We start from the raw sequence: 27,768 nt of genomic DNA on the forward strand, positions 1-27,768 counted from the left end.
AGGCTATATGTCGTTGCCGTGGGGAGACTGGTGTGAAGGTTTGCTCTCCCGCAGATCACAGGTGCCATTTTCGGAGAGGGCTGAGCTGCCATGGAGAGATTCAGGGGCTGGGGCTTTGTAGAGTAGGCAGGCTAGTAGGAAGAAACACGAGCCCATCACCTGCAAGACACCAAAATGGGGTTTTAAAATCTTTCAGCATGAACACCATGTCTATCTGTTCCCAGTTTCTCAGAATACAAAAGGGAAAAAAAGATAATCTGAGTTGGTATTGATTGGCTCCTTGGATGAAACACAGGAGTCTAAAACATTAGACTAGACTAGACTAGACTAGACTAGACTAGACTAGACTAGACTATAGAATAGAATAGAACAGAATAGAATAGAGTCTTTATAGAGAATAGAATAGAATAGAATAGAATAGAATAGAATAGAATAGAATAGAATAGAATAGAATAGAATAGAATAGAATAACAACTTTATTGTCACTTTAAATGTACACTAATCAGCATACATTAAAATGAGATTTCATTGCACACAGCTCTCCAAGGGTAACCACCTTCAATATACACTGCATAAACATGAAAAAAAATATGCATATACCCACATATGCACATATATATGACCAGAGAAACAACACAGAGTACTTCAGATCTATACATATACAGGGCAAGAAATATGAATTTTGTGAGTTTACCAGGTGGATGGCATAGGAACTGAGCTGTTATAAAGCATTGTGCCTCCCCAGATTTCAGAGTAGAGGCAGTCCTCAACATATGACAACAACTGAAACCAGAATTTCCACTGCTAAGCAAGGCGGTTATTAAGTGACTTCCACTCAGTTTTATGACTTGTTTGCCATGGTGGTTAAGCAAATTACTGCAATTGTTAAGCGATTCATGGTTTGTTGATTGGATCTGGATTCCATCCTTGACTTTGTTTATCAGAAGCTAGCTGGGAAAATCACAAATGGCCATCACTTGATCCCAGGATACTTCAGTTGTTGTAAATGTCTTCTTCTTCTTCTTCTTCTTCTTCTTCTTCTTCTTCTTCTTCTTCTTCTTCTTCTTCTTCTTCTTCTTCTTCTTCTTCTTCTTCTTCTTCTTCTTCTTCTTCTTCTTCTTCTTCTTCTTCTTATTATTATTATTATTATTATTATTATTATTATTATTATTATTATTATTATTATTATTATTATTATTATTATTTAAATACAGGTGTGGTTGCCAAACATCTGAATTCTAATCATGTGAACATGGGGATTCTGTGGTGAGTCATAAGTGTGAGGACTGGTAGCAAATCACTTTTTTCAGTACTGTCGTAAATTTGGATGGTTACTTAATAAATGGTTGTAAGCCGAGGACCTAACTGTATCTTGGTGCCCATCTTTGATTCTTCCTACATCTTGCTCTAATGTAGACTAATGCTGTTATTTTCATGGAAGGCGAGCGAGGTTAGGTATCGTGACATCCTTGCACAAAGGCATCATTGATATGCCATACATGGTAATTTGGACCTCGCTACGCTTCTTCTGTGCCCAGTGTTTATTATTTATTTATTATTTATTTATTTATTAAATTTGTATACCGCCCTTCTCCCGAAGGACTCAGGGCGGTGAACAGGGCAATACATATCAAAAACAAGATACAAAAATTAAAAACGATGAAATAAAATGCCCACGAATAAGTTAAAACACATTAAAACACATTATGTTCTCCAGATAATCTGGTCTCTACCTTCTATAAATCACCCGGAATAATGTGTTCGTGAAACATAACTACAGCTAGTCCTTGACTTGAGACCACAAATGAGCCCAAAATTTCCACTACTAAACAAGACAATTTTGAAATAATAGAAAATACGTAGAGCTTGGGTTTTAGATTTTGACCGTGGTTTGCTCTTCAAGCTTGTTTCAATTTAGTTTCTGAACTTTTTGTTACCAGACTAGGCAACAGCATCAGCAGGATTTTCTTGTCCTATTTTCCTTAGCTTATACATGTCTTGTGTGCTAATGTGGTTAGTTGGTCGTGATGCTGTTACCTAGTCTGGTAATGAAACGTTCAGAAGCTAGACTGAAACAAGCTTGGAGAGCAAACCATGGCCAAAAAGGTCTTAATGTGTCCAGCTGTTTCCAAAATGGCACGATTGTTCTTAAACAGGTACTGATAGTCCTTGACTTACGACCAAATTGACCTCAGAATTTCGGTTGCTAAGTGAAACATTTGTTAAGTGAATTTTGCCCCATTTTATGACCTTTCTTGCCACAGTTGTTAACTGAATTGTTGTCGCTGTTAAGTTAGTAACATGGTTGTTAAATGAATCTGGCTTCCCCATTGATTTTGCTTGTAAGAAGTTCACAAAAAGGGATCACATAATGCCAGGACACCGCAACCGTCATAAGAGACCTGGTGGTGCAGTGGTTAGAATGCAGTACTGCAGGCTACTTCTGCTGATTGCTGTCTGCCTGCAGTTTGGCAGTTCGATCCTGACTGGCTCAAGGTTGACTCAGCCTTCCATCCTTCCAAGATCGGTAAAATGAGGACAAATGTTGGGGGCAAGATGCTGGCTCTGTAAACCACTTAGAAAGGGCTGTAAAGCACTGTGAAGAGGTATATAAATCTACGTGTTATTGCTATTGCTTGTTCTGCTTCCATGCCAACCTGTGATCCTGGCAGCTGAGTCTGGGGAATCAGAGGAGGAGGAAGAGGGGCCTGGGGAGCCATCAGAGTCAGAGGAAGGCTCTGATGAGATCCAGGACTTACAATCTGATGAAGAACCTGGCCCCTCCACTCGTGCTCAGGATGAGACTCAGATGTGCTGGAAAGCTGAGTCAGACTTTGAGGACGCACAGCTGGAAGACATTATAGATGCTTGCAAACGCCAACAGGTTACAAGAGCAGGACAGAGGGAGGCAATGGGGCAGCTCCAGGGGAGGAGGAGAAGGCATTAAGAAGCCACACCTTGGGGCTGCATAATAAAAAGGGAAGGTGTGGGTGGTGCTGGTTGCTGAAGGCAACCGGTTTGCAAAGGACTCCAGTTTCAAGGGATCATGTTTTGTGAACTATTTCCTGTTTGACTCATGCTCCATTTTGCCTGTGAACTTGTTCTGTTGCTTTTGCTTTTGGGACAATTAGCAAGTCTGTAACTCAAATAAAAAGGGTTGGTTTTCCAGCCTACTTGTTAAGAGAGGGCTTTGTCTTTGTGAAGTAACAAAGAGGTACGTAGGCTGGGACAGAACATTGCTATTCCATTCCATTGCCTTAGTGGTGCAGTGGTTAGAATGCAGTATTGTATGCAAACTCTGCCGACTGCCAGGAGTTCAATCCTGACCGGCTCATGGTTGACTCAGCTTTCCATCCTTCTGAGGTCGGTAAAATAGGGCCCAGATTGTTGGGGGCAAATAGGCTGACTCTGTAAACCGCTTAGAGAGTGTTGTAAAGCACTATAGAGTGGTATATAAGTCTATAGAAGTTTGCTATTTTTATTGCTATAATCCGGAATTACCTTGAATATCAGACCGGCGATCAGGGTGTACCGACTCATGGCAGAGTTCTGATAGACATAACAAGATCCTTGTTCATCACACTGGCTCTGCCACAAGAGACACGACTTGTCAATCATTGACCCAAAAGCAATGGGGCCCGGGATGCTGCCTACAGAAAATGAAGAGGTGTCATTTATCTCAAGCCTTTCATATTGCCCCAATGTTTCTGGCCTAGCTGGAATGTTTGATTCCATGGTGTCAATCACATTTCATCTTGTCTTTGTTGGAATCAGATTTATTTTCAAAGTTTCTACTGGCCAACATCATATGGAAAATATTACTCCAAAAGAACAAGCAGTAAGACAATATTCGCTCAGAACGGTTCATGACCTCTTTCAAAGTCCAGTTCCAAGATCAAACTTATAAATGTTTACAGAAATAGCTTAATAGCAAAAGCGGTCGTCCTTCACAAAAGGAACGTTTCTAGCTCAGCGTCTCTACCGGTAGTCCTCAACTTGTGACCACAATTGAGCCCAAAATTCCTGTTGCTAAGCAAGGCAGTTGTGAAGTCAGTTTTGCCCTGTTTTTGCCATCTTTTTCCCCAGTTCTGAAGCGAATCACTGCAGCTGTTATGTGAACAATCTAGGCGTTAAGTGAATTTGGTTTCCCCTACCAACTTTGATTGTCGGATGCTGCCTGGCAAGGTCACTTATGGCGATCACATGACCCCAGGAGCAGTGGTGGGATTCAAATATGTGAACAACCGGTTCTCTGCATGGATGCCACTTCCGGAAGTCCATTCTGGGCCTAGGCAACAAAAAAAATTAGCTACTGGTTCTGCCAAAGTGGTGCAAACTGGCTGAATCCTACCACTGCCCTGGACAGTACAACTGCCATAAATACATGCATCCAAATTTTGATCACCTGATCATTGGGATGCTGCAATGGCCGTATGTGGGAAAAACAGTCATAAGTCATGTTTTTCAGTGCCGTTGTAACTTTGAGTGGTCACCAAAACAAATAGTTGTAAGTTCAAGGACTGTCTGTACCACGAATGCCAAAATTCCAGCAGTTTAGAACATCTTAATTAACACAAAACATGGAGAAGGCTACAAATACTGTACCTAGTGTTCTCACAACAATCCATTGGATTCCTAGTGCAAATGATCGCTGTCTGTCGGAAACACACCTGGGACACATTTAAAAACAAAGGTAAGCAGGATCGGCTACAGAGTGACTCAAACAGGACAGTTCTGTCTTTTTGTCTTGTACAATTAAGTGTGATAATGTATTAACAAATCAGTAGAACATGATGGACAAAGAAAGACTAGACTAGGGGTAGGCAACCTTGGCTCTTTTATGACTCGTGGACTTCAACTCCCACGATTCCTGACTCAGCCATGCTGAGGGGAAAGGGAGAGGTTTCCAAGCTGAGCCATGCTGGCTGAGGAATTCTGGGAGTTGAAGTCCACGAGTTATAAAAGAGCGAAGGTTGCCTATCCCTGAGGTAATGCTTAACTAATACACTGAAATGCCCTAGATCAGGGGTAGGCAACCTTGGCTCTTTTATGACTTGTGGACTTCAATTCCCAGGATTCCTGAGCCAGCCATGCTGAGGGGAAAGGGAGAGGTTTCCAAGCTGAGCCATGCTGGCTCAGGAATTCTGGGAGTTGAAGTCCACAAGTCATGAAAGAGGCAAGGTTGCCTACCACTGGGCTAGACATCTGTGGGGAAAGTGGCAAGTAGAAATGACAAAGGTGTGTGGTAATGCAAACATCCTCCCTTATGTACTTGTGTACATACAGTAGATAGTCCTCAACATACAACCCATCACAGTAGTTATAAAGCAGGTTGGTCACAGGATTGACCCAATTTTACAATGTTTTTTCAACAGTCATTAAGTGAATGCCACCATTGTTAAGCAAACCAATGGCTCACTAGGGGTACAGTTTTGCTGAAAAGCAGAAGTAACTGCCAGTTTGGGGCAAAACCATCATAGAACATGGTCCCATGACAGTGGGATGTTGCAAACGGCTGTAAATATGGCTGCTTTGCCAAGTGCCTGAAATTCAGTCATGTGACTATGAAGGGGACCCAACCATTGGAACTTTGAATCCAGGTCATAAGTCCCTCTTTTCAACTCAGTCATCATTTCGAATGATTGCTAAGCTATCAGTTGTAAGTCGAGGACTACATGTACAAGCAGGGAAGGGTAGATTCTATATTACAACATGACTATGCAGGCTCCATCCTTTAGAAGCCACTGCAGTTGAATGGATGCCTATGAAACTTGGACTAAAATAGGGATGAGTGTTTTCCTGTTTAGTTTGCTGTGGGAAGCCATACTAGCCCCCAGTTACTGTTTTAGCAGATCATGTGAGCAAGGCCATCACATTAAGCCAAGATTAAATTTATTTATTTCAGCAAAACCTGCAATGGAACACATTCTAAACCAAATAATAGGTTAAATGTATCCTTAAGCACAATGGTGTACACCCATATTGTATAATTCATTGGAATAAAAATGGTTAGTTGGTTAGTTTGATTGATTCATTTGTGACTCAGGATGTTGTAGGAACTTAGGCAATCATTTTAAGCAGGTTGTGTGAACAACCAGACCATATGTTTGACCACCATATATAACTATAGCCATTTCTGGTTTGCTCACATTGTTAGGATTTAAGGTGTAATGTGAACTCAGTTTTGTTCCTATAGCCAATCTTGATCTGGAGTAATAACTAATTTGCCTGCAGACTTAATTTCAAAAAGAAAGAAAGAAAGAAAGAAAGAAAGAAAGAAAGAAAGAAAGAAAGAAAGGAAGGAAGGAAGGAAGGAAGGAAGGAAGGAAGGAAGGAAGGAAGGAAGGAAGAAAGAAAGAAAGAAAGAAAGAAAGAAAGAAAGAAAGAAAGAAAGAAAGAAAGAAAGAAAGAAAGAAAGAAAGAAAGAAAGAAAGAGGTGCTGGAGTTTAGATCAGGGTTGAGGAATTCTGGGAGTTGAAGTCCACAAGTCTTAAAGTGGCCAAGTTTGGAGACCCCTGATTTCGACAGTTAAAAAAAACTCTCTTTTCGGCTCAGCTTTGAGAAAATAAGTCTTATTTTTCTCTGGCTTACCGCAATGTAGCTGTCAACGCAGGAATGCTACTTAGGAATGTGAAGAGAATGATAAGAAACATGAAAACCAAAAGAAGAGTCCTTCTTTCACATGAAGATGTACATTTCCCTGCCGTAGCCAAGCCAGAGACTGAAGAGTTGGGTCCAACAATGCAGTTGCATTCATGATAAACCTTAGGAAACAAGAATGGTAGTTTAGAACAGCTGTAACACAATGATGTCTACTTCTTTTCTTTAGATGACCACTAGAGGGCAGAAAAGTCTTGTGGAAAGACTCCCAACACTTGCCTGCCCTCTAATGGTAGTAACTGAGATTATAGCTAGATGGGGAATTCTGGGAGTTGAAGTTCACATATCTTAAAGTTGCCAAGTTTGTGAAATACAGGTCTAGATCAGTGGTGGGATTCAGCCAGTTCACACCACTTTGGCAGAACTGGTAGCTATTTTTTTGTTGCCCAGGCCCAGAATGGATTTCCAGAAGTGACATTCACACAGAGAATCGGTTGTTCACATATTTCAATCCCACCATTGGTCTAGATTAGGGGTCTTCAAACTTGGCCCTTTTATGGCTTGTGGACTTCAACTCCCAGAATTCCTCAGCCAGCGTGTCTGGCTGAGGAATTCTGGGAGTTGAAGTCCACAAGTCATAAAAGGGCCAAGTTTGAAGACCCCTGAAATATGTGAAAAACCGGTTCTCTGTGTGGATGCCGCTTCTGGAAGTCTGTTTTGGGCCTGGGCAACAAAATTAGCTACCGGTTCTACCGAACTGGTGCAAACTGGCTGAATCCCACCACTGGGTACCGCTCATATTTTGCATGCAAACATTCCTCAATTCAGCCCACAGTATCTGGTCATACATGTACAGCATCTGGTCTGTACAGGTGCACAATTGAGAGAACTAGGTACGTCTAGTCTAATGAAGAGAAGGACTAGCCGTGATATGATAGCAGTCTTACAGTATCTGAGGGGCTGCCACAAAGAAAAGGGGGTCAACCTGTTCTCCAAAGCACCCGAAGGCAAGACAAAAAACAATGGATGGAAACTGATCAAGGAGAGAAGCAACCTAGAATTAAGGAGAAATTTCCTGACAGCGAGGACAATTAATCAGTGGGATGGCTTCTCTCCAGAAGTTTGGGTGTTCAGTGGAGGTTTTCAAGAGGAGATAGGACAGCCATTTGTCTGGAATGGTGTAGGGTCTCTTGACTGAGCAAGGGATGGGTGGACTAGAAGACCTCCAAGGTCCCTTCCAATTCTGTTGTTCTGTCAAAGTCAAAGAAGGACTAGAAATGAAAAGAAGGAGTGACATGATATCTGTCATGGTTCCGACAGATGAAACTCTTCAAAGAACTTCGAGGCATTGTTTACCTTAAAGAATCTTTATTCGAGGAGCATAGCATCAGCAAAGCCAAAATCTGAATTCCCCTCCCCTGAGGACATAGTATTAAGCACAATTCCCTCCTCTAATTAACAGTCATAAATCACATTCTCCAATTAGTTTGAAATGCGGCCTTTCCCTCCTGTTCTCCAATCGCCATTTCTTATCATCTCTTATTTCAATAACCTTGGTTCTCACACTAGTTACAGTATTGTTATGTCTTGCTAAACTCCCATGCACATTCCTCCTCCCCTCCCCCAGTATCATCTAATTCTAACTCTAATTCTAAGAGTAAAACATAAGAAGGAAAACAGCTGCATCTCCATATGTTGTCAAAACAAAAACATACGATGTTAGCAGCGCTGACAATAGCAATGTTCCAATATCTCAGGGGCTGCCCCAAAGAGGAGGGAGTCAAGCTATTCTCCAAAGCCCCTGAAGGCAGGATAAGAAGCAACAGATGGAAACTAACCAAGGAGAGAAGCAACCTAGAACCAAAGAGGAATTTCCTGACAGCGAGAACAATTAATCAGTGAAGCAGCTTGTCTGTGGGTGCTCCAACTCTGGAAGTTTTCAAGAAGAGACTGGACAGCCATTTGTCTGGAATGGTATAAGGCCCCTTGCTTGAGGAGGGGGGGTTGGACTAGAAGACCTCCAAGGTTCCTTCTCACCCTATTGTCCGCGTTCTTTGTAGTCAATATAAAGTTGGAATTGCCAGTCTCTGATCGATGGGATAAATTGAAAAGCCCTCCAAGTATGAACTCTGTTTAAGCTTGGTTAGGGCTTTTGAAGTGTATGTGTGGAGACAGAGAGGGCCAAAACAGGAAGTAAAGGAAGGATCCCTTTGTTCTGTACTAGCCTGCTACCGGCCCTGCAGAAAAGGCAGGGACAACCCCTTTAGAAACGGCAAGAGGCTGGAATTACGCCTGCCAAATTTATTCACATAAAACAGAGTAAGACAAGACACCAACCATAAAACACGAGCTAAGAAGCAGGAACAATCCAAGCGGTTGCCTTCAGCAAACCAGCCCTCCCACACATTCCCCTTAAATACAGTTCAGGGCGTGGCCTCACTGTGCCTCCTTCCGAGGTGCTCCATTGCCTTCCTCTGTTTACTCCTGACTGACTGCCTCCTGCGTCGGGTGTCCTTGAACAGGGCCAGCTGTGGGTCATCTTCATCCACGCTGTCAGGCTTACACAGCTGGGTCTGCATCGTGACCAGATGAGAGGGGCCTTGCTGGGGGCTCTCATCAAGCTGTCCAATCCCCTCAGCAAGCTCTTCAACACCCCCCTCCTCCTCCTCTGAGTCGTCCGACCCAACTGCCGAACCCACAGGCTGACCCTGAATCACAACACTCTTTTTTCTGCTCACGCCCTAAGTTGGATTACTGCAACACACTCTAGATGGGGCTATCCTTGAAGAATATTCAGAAGCTACAACTGGCACAGAATACAGCAATTTATGTAATTCTAGAGGCCCCTGAGGTGTCCCATGTGATACCACTATTGTGCAAACTGCACTACAGGTAATTCTCAACTGATGGCTACAACTTGGCCCAAAGTGAGGCAGTTGTTAAGTGAATGTTGCCCCATTTTACCACCTTTTTTACCACCGTTGTTGTGAATCACTGCAGCAGTTAAGTTAGTAACATGGCTGTCAAGTGTTCAAAAATCAGATCCTTGACAACTGACAGTTGCAGTGTCCCGGGGTCGTGTGATCACCTCTTTGTGACCTCCTGTCAAGCAAAAAAATCAATAGAGAAGCCAGATTCACCTAACAACTGTGGCAAGAAAGGTCATAAAATGGGGCAAAGCTCAAAAAATGTCTCACCTAGTAACAGAAACATTGGGCTCAACTGTGGTCGTAAGTCGAGGACTACCTGTATCCTTTTCGTTTGTATCCTGCATACACCAAACATGCTTATTTCACAGCATTCATGATTAGGAATCGAAGCAAAAATGATCTTCCCATCCATCCTTCCATCCACATCCTTCCACACAAAATTCAAAGATGCTTTATTTCTCCCCCCAAAAGACAACTGGGTTTTCTTGATATATTTTTTTCCTTTGAAAATGTTTCAGTTCTGAAGAAGCTTCTTGGATGAAAAGCGAAATGTTTTCAAAGAAAAAAACCCTAAGAAACTCCAGTTGGCTTTTGGGGAAAAGAAAAAAAAAAAGCAGCATCTTTGGGGCAACCATGACCTGGGACAGGCAACCCTGGCTCTTTTATGACTCGTGGACTTCAACTCCCAGAATTCCTGAGCCAGCATGGCTCAGCTTGGAAACCTCTCCCTTTCCCCTCAGCACGGCTGGCTCAGGAATTCTGGGAGTTGAAGTCCACGAGTCATAAAAGAGCCAAGGTTGCCTACCCCTGATCTAGAGCATTTCAGTATATTAGTTAAGCTTTACCTCAGGGATAGGCAACCTTGGCTCTTTTATGACTTGTGGACTTCAACTCCCAGAATTCCTGAGCCAGCATGGCTCAGCTTGGAAACCTCTCCGTTTCCCCTCAGCATGGCTGGCTCAGGAATTCTGGGAGTTGAAGTCCATGAGTCATAAAAGAGCCAAGATTGCCTACCCCTGACCTGGATGATGGAGAATCTCCATAGACATATGAAAGCAGAGTCAATGTTAATCGTTTGGTTACATATCAACAGGGTTTGGGCCCAAGGAGGAGAACAGGTGAAGGCCTACATCCTGCACTCACCTTTTCCCGACTGTCATGATTTCTTGAGGCTGTCTTGCAACCAGCGTGGCAGGCGGAGTAGTATGTTATGCCATCGTTCCCACACACGGGATTGTAGGTCTCACGCAGGCAATGGCACTCCATGTTGCAGGGGTCAGACAGGTTGAGGTGGCCTTGCAGTAAGATGCTAAACAAAACATATAATTGGTCAATATATTTTCTTCCTAACCTCAGCAGTTGGGATGCTTGAAAGCAATATGCAAGGCAAGAAGGAGATTTACCCAGCTAAGGATTGCTGATATATTGCAATAGTTATGAGATGCTAGTTTGAGACCAGCTAGAAGTGGCAATTCGTGTCAGCCGTGAGCGTACAGCATCCTTGGGCACCTACTGTATCAATGCCTCAAACCTTAATTTTAATACCTGTCCTGCCCCCCCACCCCCACCCCATACATTTATTTTAGTGATCAGAATTGGGTATCAGGCAGTGTCTGTACTTCCAACAGTGGTTCGGGGTAGTAATGTCTCTGGAAGACTGTAAAGAAAATCCAAATACTGTAGTATTTGTGGATTATTTATTAAAAATCTAATGTTTGCTACTCAGTTGATCTTCTCTGGCTGCCATTCTTCCATAGAATAGGAGACGGATGGATGGATAAATGGAAGGGTAGATAAAGTGGATAATAGTGGGTATCTGATGGCTAGATATGCTGTGTGCAGTAGATGACAAAGGATAGCTAGTTAGATAGTTGACTAGATAGATAGATAGATAGATAGATAGATAGAGAGAGAGAGAGAGAGAGAGAGAGAGAGAGAGACAGAGAGAGAGAGACAGAGAGAGAGAGGCAGAGAGAGAGAGGCAGAGAGAGAGACAGAGAGAGAGAGAGAGAGAGAGACAGACAGACAGACAGACAGACAGAGGTTTTTAATGTGATGTTATTCTTTTGTAGCCTTAATCTGGAATACCCTCCTTTTCAAGGGGATTGTTCTTCCTCTGCTTACCTTCCGTCGTGCGTTTGGGTCACTCCAGCCATGGGCATGTTGGGACAATGAATAAAAAAGATAAAAATTGCCAGCAGACTCGACATGGTGCACAAGAAACAAAACTTGATGATCCCTGAACAGCGCAGCTTAAATTTGTTCACAATGAACCCGCCGAGGAAAGTGCCGCCACCTCCTGCCGGAACCACAAGGTAGCCTTCCAAAAGGAGAGGAAACAGCTGTGTCATTTTCTAATCTACTTGTTTATTATTTAAATCATATTCGGTGTCATGGACAAGCTGTCTTTTCAGTATTAGAATCTCCTCTGACATTTAACATTGTAAGCTGTCCAATGTCAGCCTGTGGTAAGATGGGCAGCCCATAAAAATTTTAAGAAATAATAATAGCATTATTTCCATGATCCAAATTTTGAGATAGTTGGGCTGGAAGATAGCGCGACTCAGAGTTAAATGCTTAAATGAGGCCTTTAACCTGGATCACCACTGAGTCCAAAGCCCTAACCACTACACTGCCCTACCTCTTCTACTATAGTTGTACCCTCAAACCATCGTATTAACCTGGCATTCATTAGCATCCCAATCAAAATGCAGAGATGGTTAAGAATTGCAGAAAAGTCTATGTGGTTGGTTTTTTTTGTCCGAAAATTGAAGTCTGCTTTGACTTGTGCTCAATTACTTATTAACTGTGAGGACTTTGGAGCTCCCTAAGCTTGGTGGTTTAATGATAATGATAATAATAATAATAATAATAATAATAATAATAATAATAATAATAATAATAATAATAATAATAATAATAATAATAATAATAATAATAATAATAATAATAATAAGTTGGAAGGGACCTTGGAGGTCTTCTAGTCCAACCCCCTGCTCAGGCAGGAAACCCTATACCATTTCAGGCAAATGGCTGGCCAGTCTCCTCTTAAAAACTTCCAGTGTTGGAGCATTCACCGCTTCTGGAGGCAGGTTGTTCCACTGGTTAATTGTTCTAACACTCAGAAAGTTTCTCCTTAGTTCTTGGTTGCTTCTCTTCTTGACTAGTTTCCATCTGTTCCTTCTTTTCCTGCCTTCAGGTGCTTTGGAGAATAGCTTGACTCCCTCTTCTTTGGGGCAGCCCCTGAGATATTGGAAGACTGCTATCATGTCACCCCTCACCCTTCTCTTCGTTAAACTACACATACCCAATTCCAGCAACCATTCCTTATATGTTTTAGCCTCCAGCCCCCTAATCATCTTTGTTGCTCTTCTCTGTACCCTTTCTAGAGTCTCAACATCTTTTTTACATCATGGTGACCAAAACTGGATGCAGTATTCCAGGTGTGGCCTTAACAAGGCATTGGAAAGTGGTATTAGTACTTCACGTGATCTTGATTCTATCCCTCTGTTAATGCAGCTTAGCACTGCGTTGGCTTTTTTGGCAGCTGCAGCACACTGCTGGCTCATATTTAAGTGATTGTCCACTAGGACTCTGAGATCCCTCTCACAGTTACTACTATTGAGCAAGATACCACCTATGCTATACCTGTGCATTTTATTTTTCCTGCCTAAATGTAGAACCTTACTTTTTTTCACCATTGAATTTCATTTTGTTAGATAGCACCCAGTATTCTAGTCTGTCCAGATCCTTCTGTATCTTAAGCCTATCTTCTGGAGTATTGGCTATTCCTGCCAGCTTGGTGTCGTCTGCAAATTTGATGAGTTTCCCATCTATCCCCTCATCCAAATCGTTGATGAAGATCTTGAAGAGCACTGGGCCCAGAACAGAGCCCTGGGGTACCCCACTACACACTTCCTTCCATGTAGATGCGGTTGCATTGAGGACCACACACTGAGTACGGCCTGTCAGCCAGCTACGAATCCATCTGGTGGTGATGCTGTCTAACCCACATTTTTCTATCTTATCAAGTAGTAGGTTGTGATCTACTTTATCAAATGCCTTACTGAAGTCCAAGTAAATTATATCTACAGCATTCCTCTGGTCCACTAATTTTGTCACTTGGTCAAAGAATGCAATAAGATTTGTCTGGCATGATCTGTTTTTGACAAACCCATGTTGACTTTTAGTGATGACTTTGTTTGCATCAAGGTGTTTGCTGATTTGTTGTTTGATTATCTTTTCCAGAATCTTCCCAGGTATTGAGGTCAGGCTGGTAGGTCTGTAGTTTCCAGGATCTATTTTTCCCCTTTTTTGAAGATGGGAACTACATCAGCTCTCTTCCAGTCCTCTGGTAGTTCCCCAGTGCTCCAGGATCTTTGAAAAATATAGTTCAGTGGTTCTGAGATCACGTCTGCCAGTTCCTTGAGAACCTTGGGGTGTAATCCATCTGGTCCTGGTGATTTGAACTCATCTAGGCTGGACAGGTGCTCACTTACCATTTTCTTGCCTATCTTAACTTGCGTTTCTATTCTGTTTTTTATGGCACTGGTTTTGGTAGGTTGGACTGTTTTTCCCCTTTGTGTAAAGACAGATGCAAAAAACGAGTTAAATAGTTCTGCTTTCTCCCTATTGCTTGTCACCTTCTTTTCCTTGCAGATGTTTCATTACCAAACTTAAGTAACATCATAATTTGGTTATGAAACTCTTCAAGAAAACAACCAAGCTCAGACAGCACCGAGGACTCCACTGTTCAACCTTGAGTTACAAATATTCTCTCCCATGGGTACTTGTTAACTTTGTGTGACCTATCAAATGTAGGATCTTTGGGGCAACACTAAGGTAACAATGCGACATTGCTTTCTTCTGGAATATTCCCCCCCTCTCATTTTTAAAAATCTAGCCTACAGCCTTGAAGTTTTCTGATGGTTTCCCTCTCTAATGTCCCAAAAGGCAACTGGACTTTCTTGTTTTTTTTTCTTTTTTCATCCCAGAAGCTTCTTCAGCTCTGACTGGATGGTGGGGAATGGAAGGATTTATACTCCTTGCAGACAGCTGGTCATTTGCATTCTTTTAGAGAATGGCATGAAAGACATAGATAAGCCACCAGGTAGCTTTAACGGCTCGCTAAAAGAATGCAAATGAACAGCTGTCTGCAGGAATATACAGTCCTCTTGCACTTTTATTGTGGTTTGGTATGCTGGCTGGACAGCCACGGATAGGCAGATATTACAGAGGGTGGTGAGCACAACACAAAACATTGTGGGCTGTCCCCTGACACCACTGGATGACCTCGCCAGGGCTCGCTGCCTTGGAAGAGTGAGGAAAATTCTCAGGGACGACTCACAGCCTGGTCGGTACCTCTTTACTCTCCTACCATTGGGAAGGAGATACAGGAGTATAGCCAGCCATACTAATAGGCTGAAGAACATCTTCTATCCATGGGCTGTCAGGCTCTTGAATGGGAAATAATTTTATAAACTTTATGCATAATTGACTTGCCGGTGTGTTGTGCATAACTGAGGCTGGTGTGTTGTACAATTACCTCACATGGTGTAACAAGATGGTGGGTTTGTTGTCACTGTGAGTTGGGGGGGGGAACGAAGGGAGGCTCAGCCAATCTCACTGTATACACGTTGTACTTTGACAATAAAGGTTCATTCATTCATTCATTTATTCATTCATAAATCCTTCCATTTTTCACACTTACGACCGTTGCAGTTTTCCCATGGTCACATGATCAAAATTCAGACACTTGGCAACTGGCATGTACTTAATGGCGGTTGCCATGTCCTGGGGTCATGTGATCCCCTTTTGCGACCTTCTGACAAGCAAAGTCAAGGGGGGAAACCAGATTCACCTAACCATCGGATTACTAACTTATCCACAGCAGTGATTCACTTAACAACTGAGGCAAAAAAGGTCGTTAAATGGGGCAAAATTCACTTAACAAAAGTCTCACTCAACGACATAAATTTTGGGCTCAAAGTCAAGGACTACCTGTATATGGATGTGAAGCCAGCTGAGCTCAGCTAAAGGGCATTAAATCACCTAAAGTAGGGGTCTTCAAACTTGGCCCTTTTATGACTTGTGGACTTCAACTCCCAGAATTCCTCAGCCAGCGTGCCTGGCTGAGGAATTCTGGGAGTTGAAGTCCACAAGTCATATAAGGGCCAAGTTTGAAGTCCCCTGACTTAAAGCTTCATTCCAGGGCTTTTCTCTTACCAAAAAAAGTTGCTGCTTCAGAGGCACTTAAGCTAAATTGGGATTCGAGGAATTTGGGGCCAAATGTTGACATCCCAGCAATCAAGGTAGCTTCTGTAGCTCCAGCTAAGCAAAGGAAGATGAAAGTTGGGTTCTTCAGTAGCAGCCAAAATGACCTTTAGGATCCAAAACAACAGCAGGGAACAAATTATTTAGTGTAGATCCTACATTCCAACCCAGGTACGTAAGCATTAATAAGGCAATTCCCATTTATTTTAGTTGCTTCTTTTTTTGCAAGGTTTTCCTAAGGATTATAATCCATATCCCTCATGGCATGTTCACCCCATTTCTTATGATTAAAGAAAAACAGTTGTTATCTTTTAAAAGTCTCTCTCTCTCCATTGTGGTTAGTTAGACATCAATAGTTAGAACAGGGATGTCCAACCTTGGCAACTTGAAGACCTGCGGACTTCAACTGCCAGAATTCCCCAGCCAGCATGGCTGGCTGGGGAATTCTTGGAGTTGAAATCCACAAATATTAAAGTTGCTAAGGTTGGACATCTCTGTTCTAGAAGAATATTAGAACAAAAAAATGAAAAGAATCCAGGCAACATAGGACATATTTTCACAACTTTCCTAGAAAGTTGGATTTACAAAACTAGAGTTACCAAACTTTAATTGAGACTCCTACAAATTGAAGTCCCAAAGTATCTATGATTGCCAAATTGGAAAGCACTGATCGGCGGAAGGAAGGAATTCTGAAAGAGGGGGAGGGGAAGAGAAATTCCAGCAGATCTTACATCTGGGAATTATTTGCACTTCTTCTAGAAAATGGTTCCAGTTGAAATGTTTTCTCCTAACTACAGAAAAGTCCTAGGTAAACATCCAGCCTAATAAAACATGCATGCTAGTCGTTTCCAACTCTAGGGGTCGGTGCTCATCTCCATTTCAAAGCCAAAGAGCCAGCACTTGTTCGAGGACGTCTCCGTGGTCATGTGGCCGGCATGACTAGATGCCAAAGGCGCACAGAACGCTGTTACCTTCCCACCGGAGTGGTCCCTATTTTTCTACTAGCATTTTTACGTGCTTTCGAACTGCTAGGTTGGCAGAAGCTGGGACGAGTAACAGGCGCTCACTCTGTTACGCGGCACTCAGGATTCGACCTGCCAAACTGCCAACCTTCTGATCGACAAGCTCAGCGTCCTAACCCACTGAGCCACCGCGTCCCTATATCTAGCCTAATAGTGGGTGCATTTTAGCTTGTGCAAGTCTACCTCTTTTTTACGAGAGTGTATTTATTGTGCCTCTTCTTCCTCCTCCATCAAAAAATCCCTAGCTCCAAAACAAATCCCTAAATCCAAGAAAAATGCTCCTCCAAACCTCCAGAGTTATCTCTGGATGAGGTGGGCAGCACATAAATCAAATCAAATCAATCAATCAATCATCTTTATTATTGAAGTGTTAAGGGGCAAAAAAGTTCTAGGAACAGAGAAACGTCTTTTACAGAAAATTGCTTCCTAAACAAAATCTATTAGAGCCAATAATTGTACACCAACTCCCTTGTGAGATGCTGTAATAGCTGCTCAACAATATTTTCTCACACAAGCGCTTTCCCAGAAGTGAGAAAGACCTAGGAACACACCAGATAGTAAGATGTCTATATTTCTAGACAGTTAAATCTGGTGGGGGAAAAAAAAACTAATCTAAAATGCAATTTATGGTACTTTCTTCTGCTTTACTTAAATTTTTTCCTGCTCACTACCTGGAAATTAGAAAGAGAAGAAAATTAACCAGACAATGTATGTCACTAAGTAGTTCTGTCTATTTGAATAGTCAAGGCTATCAGGAAAGTGAGAATTTTAACCAAGGGTTTTTTGGTATTCTCTGAGCTTGGTTTTTTTCCCTTTCTTGCAGATCTTTCATTACCCAAAGTAGGTAACAATATCAGTGCTAGAATTTTAACTGTTAGTAGGAAGCGTGGTTGAGTTCACGCCAAGCTAGATTAAACCTATTTTGTGACTTCTATATTGTGGGAATCAAGCCACCATCTTAGCATCTTGTGTGGACCAAGCCATGTTAAATCAGAATGGCATATATTTGTTTAGGCAGAGCATGTTAAAGAATACAACATTTAAGAGAGAACTTTTATAAAATGTGTTATAGGTGGCACTTAGATCCTAAAAAATTAGCAAGTATGTATCCAAACTGCCAGCCCAAATGTTGGAGGTGTGGCTGTGAGGATGCAACGTATTTTCATATATGGTGGACTTGTAAAAGGGTTAAAGCTTTTTGGATTAAAATTTGGTGGAATATGCAAAAAATATTCAAGAAAAGGATAAAGTTTTGTCTGCAATTGTTTTTACTGGGCATTATCACAGATACTACCGTTGTGGACACTAAGTTGATGTTGAATTTAATTACGGCAGCGAGACTTTTAGTAGTGCAATATTGGAAGAAGGAGGAACTGCCTACTATAGAAGAATGGACTTTAAAAGTTTCCAATTTGGCGGAAATGGCAAAGATTTCAGCGTATTTGAAAGATCAGTCGCAACAGAGATATATTGTGGAGTGGAGAAGATGGATTGATTATATCCAGAATAAATATGGGACTAAAAAGTTTCACTTAGCATTTGAATAAGTAGTGGATTTATATGATGTATAACTAGCTTGTAGTTATTTTATTAAGAGTTAAAGTGCGATAGAATTTAATATTTTATTGTCGTTTGCATATTTTAGATTATGTTTGTTTGTATTTTTATACCCTGTATTTAGCTCTGGGAAGTCGGGGAGGGGGGGAGGGGAGGGGAGAGTTGGGGTGGGGAAGGGGAGGGGTTTTGTATTTAAAAATGTACTGTAAAACTTTTCAATTAAAAGAAAAAAGAATACAACCGTATATAGTTAAGTTTAAGGTTAAGAATGATGTATAAACCCAACAGTGTATCTAGTATTGGAATAAGGAAATAATTTAGATGGCTTTGCAGAGTTTCTCAGATGGCTTCATTCTCGGTTTCAAAGATCTTGGTTTCATTCTTTCATTCAATAAACATTGGGTTAATATTTTGGGGGAGAAGAGGTTAACATCACAACATAGTTTAAACTTCTCCTTTCACTGTAGTTCATTTTTGTGCACTGAATTGTTGGTCACACTCTGCCTGGCTTTTAAATGCTATTTTTGAGTTTAATTTTCTTATGCAGCATAGCTGTGTCATGGTCTTGAAAAGTGGCAGATGGTCAAAAATTTCAGATATAGGTTCCATATATTTTTTTTAGTGTTAGCAGTGCTTAGATTAATAATGGCTGTTGTATACTTGCTTTTCTCAAGAGACCTCAGAGAAATACAATTTTCTTTGCAAAGATGGGTTTACAATAGGTTGAACTTCACAATTTCCAACAGGTTACCTGAAGGATTAACCAAATTACCGTGTTTCCCAGAAAGTAAGCCCTACCCCCCAAAAAAGCCCTAGTTTGGTGGCGAGCCACATGCCTGAAAATCAAACTAGGGTGGTGGTGGGGTGTATGGAGCTGCCCCATGCGCCACACACCAGTTTATCTGGCAGCTAGGTCTCTCCTCGCTGACCCACAATGGTGAATCAATTGCTCGGTTATCGGCTGCAGTGGCCTTCCGGAAAGGCTTCTGACTGTGAAATGTAGGCTGGAGCTCCATTCTCAGCTATAGAATGGAGCTGCTCCTTCAGCCACAGAAGAAGTGGGCCAGCTGGGCAGGGCTGTCAGTGCGGGAGGTAAGTGGAAAAGACACCCACCCCACAAAAATAAGACTTGATGCCTTTTTTGGAGACAAACAACAACAACAACAATATCGAGTCTTATTTTCGGGGAAACACAGTAGTCTTCCTCCTCTAAAATCTATGCTTCTGAGTTTAGCTCGATTCAGATTTCTGGTGTGTCCTGTTTTGCCAAGAATACCTTTATTCTCTGTCTTTAGGAGCGGCAGCTAACAAGATGTGTACAATGAAGATACAGCACTGAATTACTTCAGTCTGTTTTGAAGGCAGCACAAAGGCATCCGAAATGAAGGGTGCATTTGTTCGGATCTTCTTCAGAAGACAAGCCAATGCTGTCTTTGGTTTGGTAGCAGACTCATCAAGGGAATAAAACAGCACATTAGACGAGACTAAACATCAGGGATGTGGTGGCTCAATGGGTTAGGATGCTGAGCTTGTCGATCAGAAGGTCGGCAGTTTGGCGGGTCGAATCCCAAGTGCCGCATAACAGAATGAGCGCCTGTTACTCATCCCAGCTTCTGCCAACTTAGCAGTTCGAAAGCACGTAAAAATGCAAGTAGAAAAATAGGGACCACTACGGTGGGAAGGTAACAGCGTTCCATGCGCCTTTGGCATCTAGTCATGCCAGCCACATGACCACGGAGACATCCTCGGACAAGCGCTAGCTCTTCGGCTTTGAAATGGAGATGAGCACCGGCCCCTAGAGTTGGAAACGACTAGCACGCATGTGTGGGGGAACCTTTACCTTTACCTTTTAAACATCATGAGTCAGCATTTTGAAGGAACCCAGCCACTGGCTATGCTTATACAATTGTAGAAGTTTAATAAATGAATAAATAAATAAGTAAATAAACTCGTCACCCTATTTATTTTGGGGGTTTCTAGAAGAGACTGAATCATACCAAATCAGTTGAATTTACTTATCTATAAGCTACTATATAATTGTTCATAATTAAATGTAATGTTAGTATAGCAAAAGCACTTAAGACTTATGTACTGCTTCACAGCCCTCTCTAAGTGGTTTACAGAATCGCATCTTGCCCCCAACAATCTGAGTCCTCATTTTATTAACCTCAGAAGGATGGAAGGCTGAGTCAACCATGAGCTGGTCAGGATCAAACTGCTGGCAGTCAGCAGAGTCAGCCTGCAATACTGCATTCTGACCACTGTGCCATCCTGGTTCTTGGTTGCGCAGCATGTTGTGTTCCTGCTACTACTGGTTTGTAAGTAAACTGACTAAGCATTTTAGAGTCCAGCAAGAGTCATAATACCTAGAAATCAAGTTATTAACATAAACTCTATGATTTATTATGGGGGGACTTATAGCGGGACTAGAACTCACACTCTCCTGGTGATTGATCCAAAGTCGCCCATTCAGCTTTTATGGTTTAGGTAGGTCTAAAACTCACAATCCCCTGATGTTTGGCTCAAGGTCACGCAGCTGACATTTATGCCTAAAGCAGGACTGGAACTCAGAATCTCCTGGTGATTGGCCAAAGTCACCCAGCCAGCTTTTGTGCCTAAGGAAGGACTAGAATTCACAGGCTCCTGGTTTCTAGGCCAAAACCCTAACGCTATTCCAAACCAGATCTATGTATTGTCTGAATGCAGTATCTGGCTTATGAACATATTTGGTTAAAGGAACAAAGACAGCGTTGGAGTAATTTTCCCCATACCCCAAAGTCATATTCAATACAAATTTTTATGAACTATTGTAAAAGGGAAGTTCTTACTGTGGCAGGTCTTTCACTGTCTTTCCGAAATCAGGATCTGAGGCTGTTTTATGGCTGCCATCTTTTGATTGATGGGTTTCCGAAACTCGCATGACTGTGTAACGCTGAGATCCTGTGAAAGCGGATGTTACAATAAGACCATTGACTTGAGCCTATCATTTTGTTCATCTGAACATATCACTGCTCTCATTGGCAACCATCATCTTGAGGTTCCTGCTATGCCTTCTGTTAAAATAACGTTGTCAACTCTTTAACAATGATTGCTTATTTCTATTCCTTGGATTTCTTAGCTAAGCTTTGACTTTCATCATTTAAAGATAACCTTTCCGAAAGAAGTCAAGTATAAAATTGTTGTGAAACTTTCTTTATACAGAATTTGTTTCTCTCCAAGTGGATGCAGAAAGATAAAAATAAAGATGCTTTGTCAATGGAACCCGTTGTATTTTGTTTCATTTTTTTTATCTATAATTACACTGCAAAATTTTCCATGTAATATCTGTTTGTTTGTTTTTTTGCATTCTCTTTTTCCCCTGTGCCGTTTTCTTTTAAAGTAAATATTTTTTTTAAAAATATATCTGTCTACAGTGGGGTGCAAGACATCTCTGATGAATTCAAGACATCCTTATTATTTATTTATATTCTGCCTTTATTATTTTTATAAATAATTCAAGATGGTGAATAGACACAATGCTCCTCGTCTTATTTTCCCCAAAACAACAACCTGTTAGGGAAGAAGGGGAGGGAGAGGGAGGGAGGGAGGAAGGAAGGAAGGAAGGAGGGAGGAGGAAGGGAAGAAGGAGGGAGGGAGGGAGGGAGGGAAGGGAAGGAAGGAATATTGTGTGTTCACTGTCTTTTTTTTTTTAATCCCATTTATATCCCGCCCTTCTCCGAAGACTCAGGGCGGCTTACAAGCTTAGCAATAGCCTTCATTCTATGTATATGCCTGCTTATTAGGGCTTTGGGGGTGGGGGGCAAGCGGCATTATTACAAAGTCAGCTTATTGCCCCCAACAATCTGGGTCCTCATTTTACCTACCTCGGAAGGATGGAAGGCTGAGTCAACCTTGAGCCTGGTGGGACTCAAACCTGCACTAATTGCAGGCAGCTGGTGTTACTTAAGGAGGCATTAGCCCACTGCTCCACCAAGGCTCTTGAAAATAATAAAGGCAGGATACAAATAAATGAATGAATAGTTGCCATGTCCTAGAGTCATGTGGTCCAATTTTGTGACCTTTTGACAAGCAAAGCCAATGGGGAAGCTGGATTCCCTTTACAACCCACGTTTCACTTAGCAGCCGTGGCAAGAAAGGTCGTAACATGGGGCATTTAACAACTGTCTTGCTTAGTAACAGAAATTTTAGTTGTGATTGTACCGGTAGATAAATATTATTGCATTGAAATCCACACTGAATAATCTAATGCATCAAGAGTCGTAATACTGCGATTAAAAAAGAAACAAACAAACAATGGAAAAAAAAATATTATAGCGCCTTGTATCCTTGGCGAGAAGTCAATGGAAGAGAAGCAGCTATTTTGGCAGGCTCCCAACATCCTGAAAAGGAGCCCTGCTAAAGGAATTTGGTTGAGATTCAGTTCACGCACCTGGGAGGCGATGAGGGTACCCCAAAATGGGTACCGAAATCAAGAGGGAACCGGCCCCAGCGCCCAAGAATCCAATCCACCACGCTCCAACCCACAGGGAATTATCGGGTGTAAGATCAATTCTGGGAATAAAACCAAGAGAAAAGCTGTGAATTTTCAGAAATCCAGTCAAATGTCCCTCTCTGGCTGTGACAGATCAAAGCTACTTCACACAAGCATGAGATGTAGCTGTTTCTTTCTTCAAAGATAATTGCTTGGGAGACATTTTTCAAGCGGGACATGTTTTTGCAATGGTTACAAACTGGGCAATAAATCGAAGTCATTGTTCTTTGCTTTAGGCAGGCCTAAAGGGAAATGACAATAAGAACAACAAAGAGCGCATGCGCGCGCACACACAGACACAAAATAGACAAGGTTCTCAGCTTTGCCTGCCCAGCCTGAGATTTTTCTGGTTGGTTCAGACCGCATTTGACAACCTGAGACAAAAATAAATGTCTCGATAATCACCGTTCTAAGGATAATCAAAAAAGACAACTATCTCCGTAAAAAGTTTGTAGATGGACATCTAGGGTTCCCAATTTACCACCCTGTAATCCCTTAATTTGGGGAAGAGTCGGGGTGACTGGATGGAACTGAGCATTTACTGGCTGGTTGCCCTTCCTGACACCATACAGAGTTCACAGCAGATATTTTTTCTTTGCACCCTGGGAGAGAAACATCTGCCGCAACCTAGGATTGAACTCTCAACTTTCCAAGTGGGAGGCCAGCGTCTTCACCTCTAAGCCACCACACTGCTCAGATGGACATCTAGGATTAAACTGAGCATTTTAAAGATCTCCTTGCTGGATCTTAAGCTACTTATTAAGTAGGAGGAGCAGATGAGGTCTTTCAGTGGATTAAAAACTCAAGTCCAACTTCAAGGTGCTACTCTGTGGGGAAGTGAAATAAAGTACAGAAAGAAAGGAAAGTGAAAAAATGACAACACACAGGAAAAGTTCCTTAGGCTAATTGGAGAACTTTAAGCCATTTGTTTGACTTTCTCTATAGCAGGGGAAGTGACACCGTTGCTCAGTGGGTTAGGACACTGAGTTTGTCCATCAGAAGGTCGGCAGTTTGGCGGGTCGAATCCCGAGTGCCACGTAACCGAGTGAGCACCTGTTACGCGTCCCAGCTTCTGCCAACCTAGCAGTTCGAAAGCACGTAAAAATGCAAGTAGAAAAATAAGGACCACTACGGTGGGAAAGTAACAGCGTTCCGTGGGCCTTTGGTGTCTAGTCATGCCGGCCACATGACCACAGAGATGTCCTCGGACAAGTGCTGGCTCTTTGGCTTTGAAATGAAGATGAGCAACGCCCCCTAGAGTTGGAAATGACTAGCATGCATGTCCGTGGGAACCTTTATCTTTTATCCTTTATAGCAGGGGTCTTCAAACGTGGCCCTTTTATGACATCATAATAATGATAATAATGATAATAATGATAATAATGATAATAATAATAATAATAATAATAATAATAATAATAATAATAATAATAATAACAACAACAACAACAACAACAACAACAACAACATTGGAAGCGACCTTGGAGGTCATCTAGTCCAACCCCCTGCTCAGGCAGGAAACCCTATACCATTTCAGACAAGTGGCTGGCCAGTCTCTTCTTAAAAACTTCCAGTGTTGGAGCATGTGGACTTGTGGACTTCAGCTCCCAGAATTCCTCAGACAGCATGCCTGGCTTTGATTGTACCTGACAGAAGCATTATCAAGACAGGGGAAGGAGGTTCCCTGGGAATTTTCAGGGCTGATGGAAGGAAAGAGGAAAGGGGCCAGGAACTTACTGTCTCCCAATTTCAGTGTAAATATTGAGAAAAATGCCTCCAACCAAGTAGCCAGCAGCTGGGCCCAGTATGGCAGCAGTGTAGAAAACAGCTGAAAAGAGAAAGACACAACGATATTGGCCAAAGTTTAACATGGAAGCTTTTGGTCTTGGCTCAGGCTCAAATTTGGGTAAAGAAGGTCTATAACTTTCTCCAAGTTTCATTCAGTGTTATTAAGTTGAAAGGGATCCAGTGATCTCCAAACTTGGCAACTTTAAGACTTGTGAACTTCAACTCCCAGAATTCCCCAGCCATCATGGCTGACTGGGGATTTCTGGGAGTTGAAGTCCACAAGTCTTAAAGTTGCCAGGTTTGGAGGCCCTTGCTCTGATCCAACCTCCCGGACAATATAAGGGACTACATGACCCAGAGCATTCATTCCCAATGGGTGGCCATCAGCTGGAGGACCTCTACCAAGGTTTCTTCTCTTGTTCAAGGAGGACTGCATTCCCTGATTAACCAGCAGGAAATCCATCTTATTCTGAATTACTTTTTTCATATCAACTGGTTGGTTCTGAGCGTGCTCTTGGTTTCAGCAATCAGACCTGCTCCCATTGACACGTGACAGCTTTTTGGACCGGTCCAATTTGTAGCTGAGGGTTGAAGGGTGGGGGTTCCTCGCTGCCCTCTGAGTATTCTTCCAAATGTTTCATTGCCCTCCAAGTGAGGGAGTGATGTTGTGCGCATCATCACATGTAAGCTACATTATGTATATGTGTGTCCTTATATCTGGCGTGGGTTGCAGCAGACCCCAGTGGTTGGAGAGGGTCCAGAAGCAGAGCCTTTTCTGCTGTGGCCCCCCCACCCTCTGGAATGTCTTGTCCCCTGAGGTCAGATCCACTCCCATCATTTTGGCCTTCAGAAACCCTAGATGACACGGCTATGCCAAGTAGCCTGGGGCCCCAGTGGGGACCTGGCACTTTGGAGGGGGCTGATGGAATAGAGAACACCGCAGCCCCTCCCTGTCTGCACTACATCCCCTCTCTCCCTGTTCTGCTTAGTTTTACTTTAATTTCAGTTTTTAAATTTAAGATCCTGATTTATCATTTTAATGTTTTAGAGCACAGGTAGCCCTCGACTGACAATGATTCATTTAGTGACTGTCCGAAGTTACAATGGCACTGAAAAAAGTGACTTATGACTGTTTTTCACACTTATAACCATTGCAGCATCTCCATGATCACGGGATCAAAATTTGGACATTTGGCAACTGGCTCATGTTTATGATGGTCGCAGTATCTGTGGGGGGGAGGTCACGCGATCCCCTTCTGTGACCTTCTGACAAGCAAAGTCAGAAGGGAAAGACAAATTCACTTTACAATCGTGTTACTAATTTAACAACTGCAGCGATTCACTTAACACCTGTTGGCAAGGAAGGTCATAAAATGGGGCAAAACTCACTTACCAGCTCTCTTGCTTAGCAATGGAAATGTTGGGCTCAATCGTGGCTGTAAGTCGAGGACTACCTGAACATTTTATGCAATGTTTATTAGACACCTGGTAGATAGATAGATAGATAGATAGATAGATAGATAGATAGATAGATGAGAGAGAGATGATAGATAGATGATAGATGATATAGATGATAGATAGATAGATAGATACATGATAGATAGAGAAGAGATGATAGAGAAAGATAGATAGATAGATAGATAGATAGATAGATAGATAGATAGATGATAGAGATAGATGATAGAGAGAAAGAGAGATGAGATAGAGATGATAATCATAGAGGTACATAGATAGATAGATAGATAGATAGATAGATAGATAGATAGATAGATAGATAGATAGATAGATAGATAGATAGATGAGAGAGATGATAGATGATAGATGATATAGATAGATAGATAGATAGATGATAGATAGAGATAAGAGATAGAGATGATAGATATAGATAGATAGATAGATAGATAGATGATAGAGATAGATGATAGATACAGAGAGAAAGAGAAGAGATAGAGATGATAATCATAAAGATAGATAGATAGATAGATAGACAGACAGACAGACAGACAGACAGACAGACAGACAGACAGACAGACAGACAATACTTAGAGACTAGAGGATGCATGGGTGGATGGATGGATAGATAGACAGACAGATAGATAAAGATAGATACTGTAGATATAGATAGATAGATAGATAGATAGATAGATAGATAGATAGATAGATAGATAGATAGATAGATAGATAGATAAATATCATTGGAGGACATCATCATGTCCATTCCATCATCCTGTGGACCACAGAACTTACCAATATACACAGGGGAATAGTTGGACTTGACATTTTCATCCAGATAGGTCACCCCAAGGGTGTAAAGTGGCGTTGCTCCAATCCCATGTAGAAACTGACCGAGCATGAAGACAAACTGATAATTGGACAGTGTGGAGACACTTTCTGCGCACCACACAGTTTGATTGGAGGAACACGTGCCAATCTCCTCTGAAAAAGGAACTTCGTATTGGCTGGTGGTGAAATGGGGCAAGGCGAAAATGAGGGAGCCAATCCCCATGATCAAAACTCCCCAGCCCAGCCACCGTGGTTTATGCCCATTGCCCCCAAAGTAACTGACAAATGTTAAACACACGCAGGCCGCAATGTCGTAGGAGCTGGCAATCAAACCACTCTGGTAGCTCTGAAGATCAAAGCGCCGTTCGATCGACGTAATGACAGTGTTGATAAAGCCATTGACGGTCATGCCTTGCAAGAAGGAAGCCACGCACAGGAAGAACAGAACCCCTTTGGGGGTGTTGAAAAACTGTAAACAACTTGGGGTGAAGTCTCCCCATCCACACACCAAGACCTCCCGTTCGGTGGAGACATATTTAATGCCGCCATTGAACCCGTTTTCGTTTGGGGATCTTGCCTCACAGAGAGGCTTCATGCAGGAATCTGAAGGACTGTTTCTGTTGGAGTAGAATGTCCCATTGCTCAAAGGGGTGGTGCAGGATTCCTCGGGACTGGGGCTATCAAAAGGAGGGCTGTTCTCCACGGAATTGAGTGTGCTGGAAAAAATAAGTTTGTGGGTGCAGTGGAAGCCATTTTCTCCCACCATCTTGTGAGACATTTCCAT

At 42.2% G+C, this 27,768-nt stretch overlaps 1 protein-coding gene across 1 annotated transcript; it reads right to left on the reverse strand.

Moving 5' to 3' along the window:
- SLCO4A1 (solute carrier organic anion transporter family member 4A1) lies at positions 1-27,768 on the reverse strand (the record flags this gene model as incomplete). The annotated part of the gene is made up of 11 exons (XM_081322821.1): positions 1-159; positions 3,502-3,650; positions 4,606-4,670; positions 6,592-6,764; positions 10,674-10,839; positions 11,655-11,850; positions 15,756-15,910; positions 21,211-21,322; positions 22,812-22,933; positions 24,651-24,741; positions 26,949-27,768. 11 exons carry the CDS (start codon positions 27,766-27,768, stop codon positions 4-6), a joined length of 2,205 nt encoding a protein of 734 aa, XP_081178947.1. The 3' UTR covers positions 1-3.

Source organism: Vipera berus, assembly GCF_964194415.1.
Source record: "Vipera berus genome assembly, chromosome: 3".
NCBI lineage: Eukaryota > Metazoa > Chordata > Lepidosauria > Squamata > Viperidae > Vipera > Vipera berus.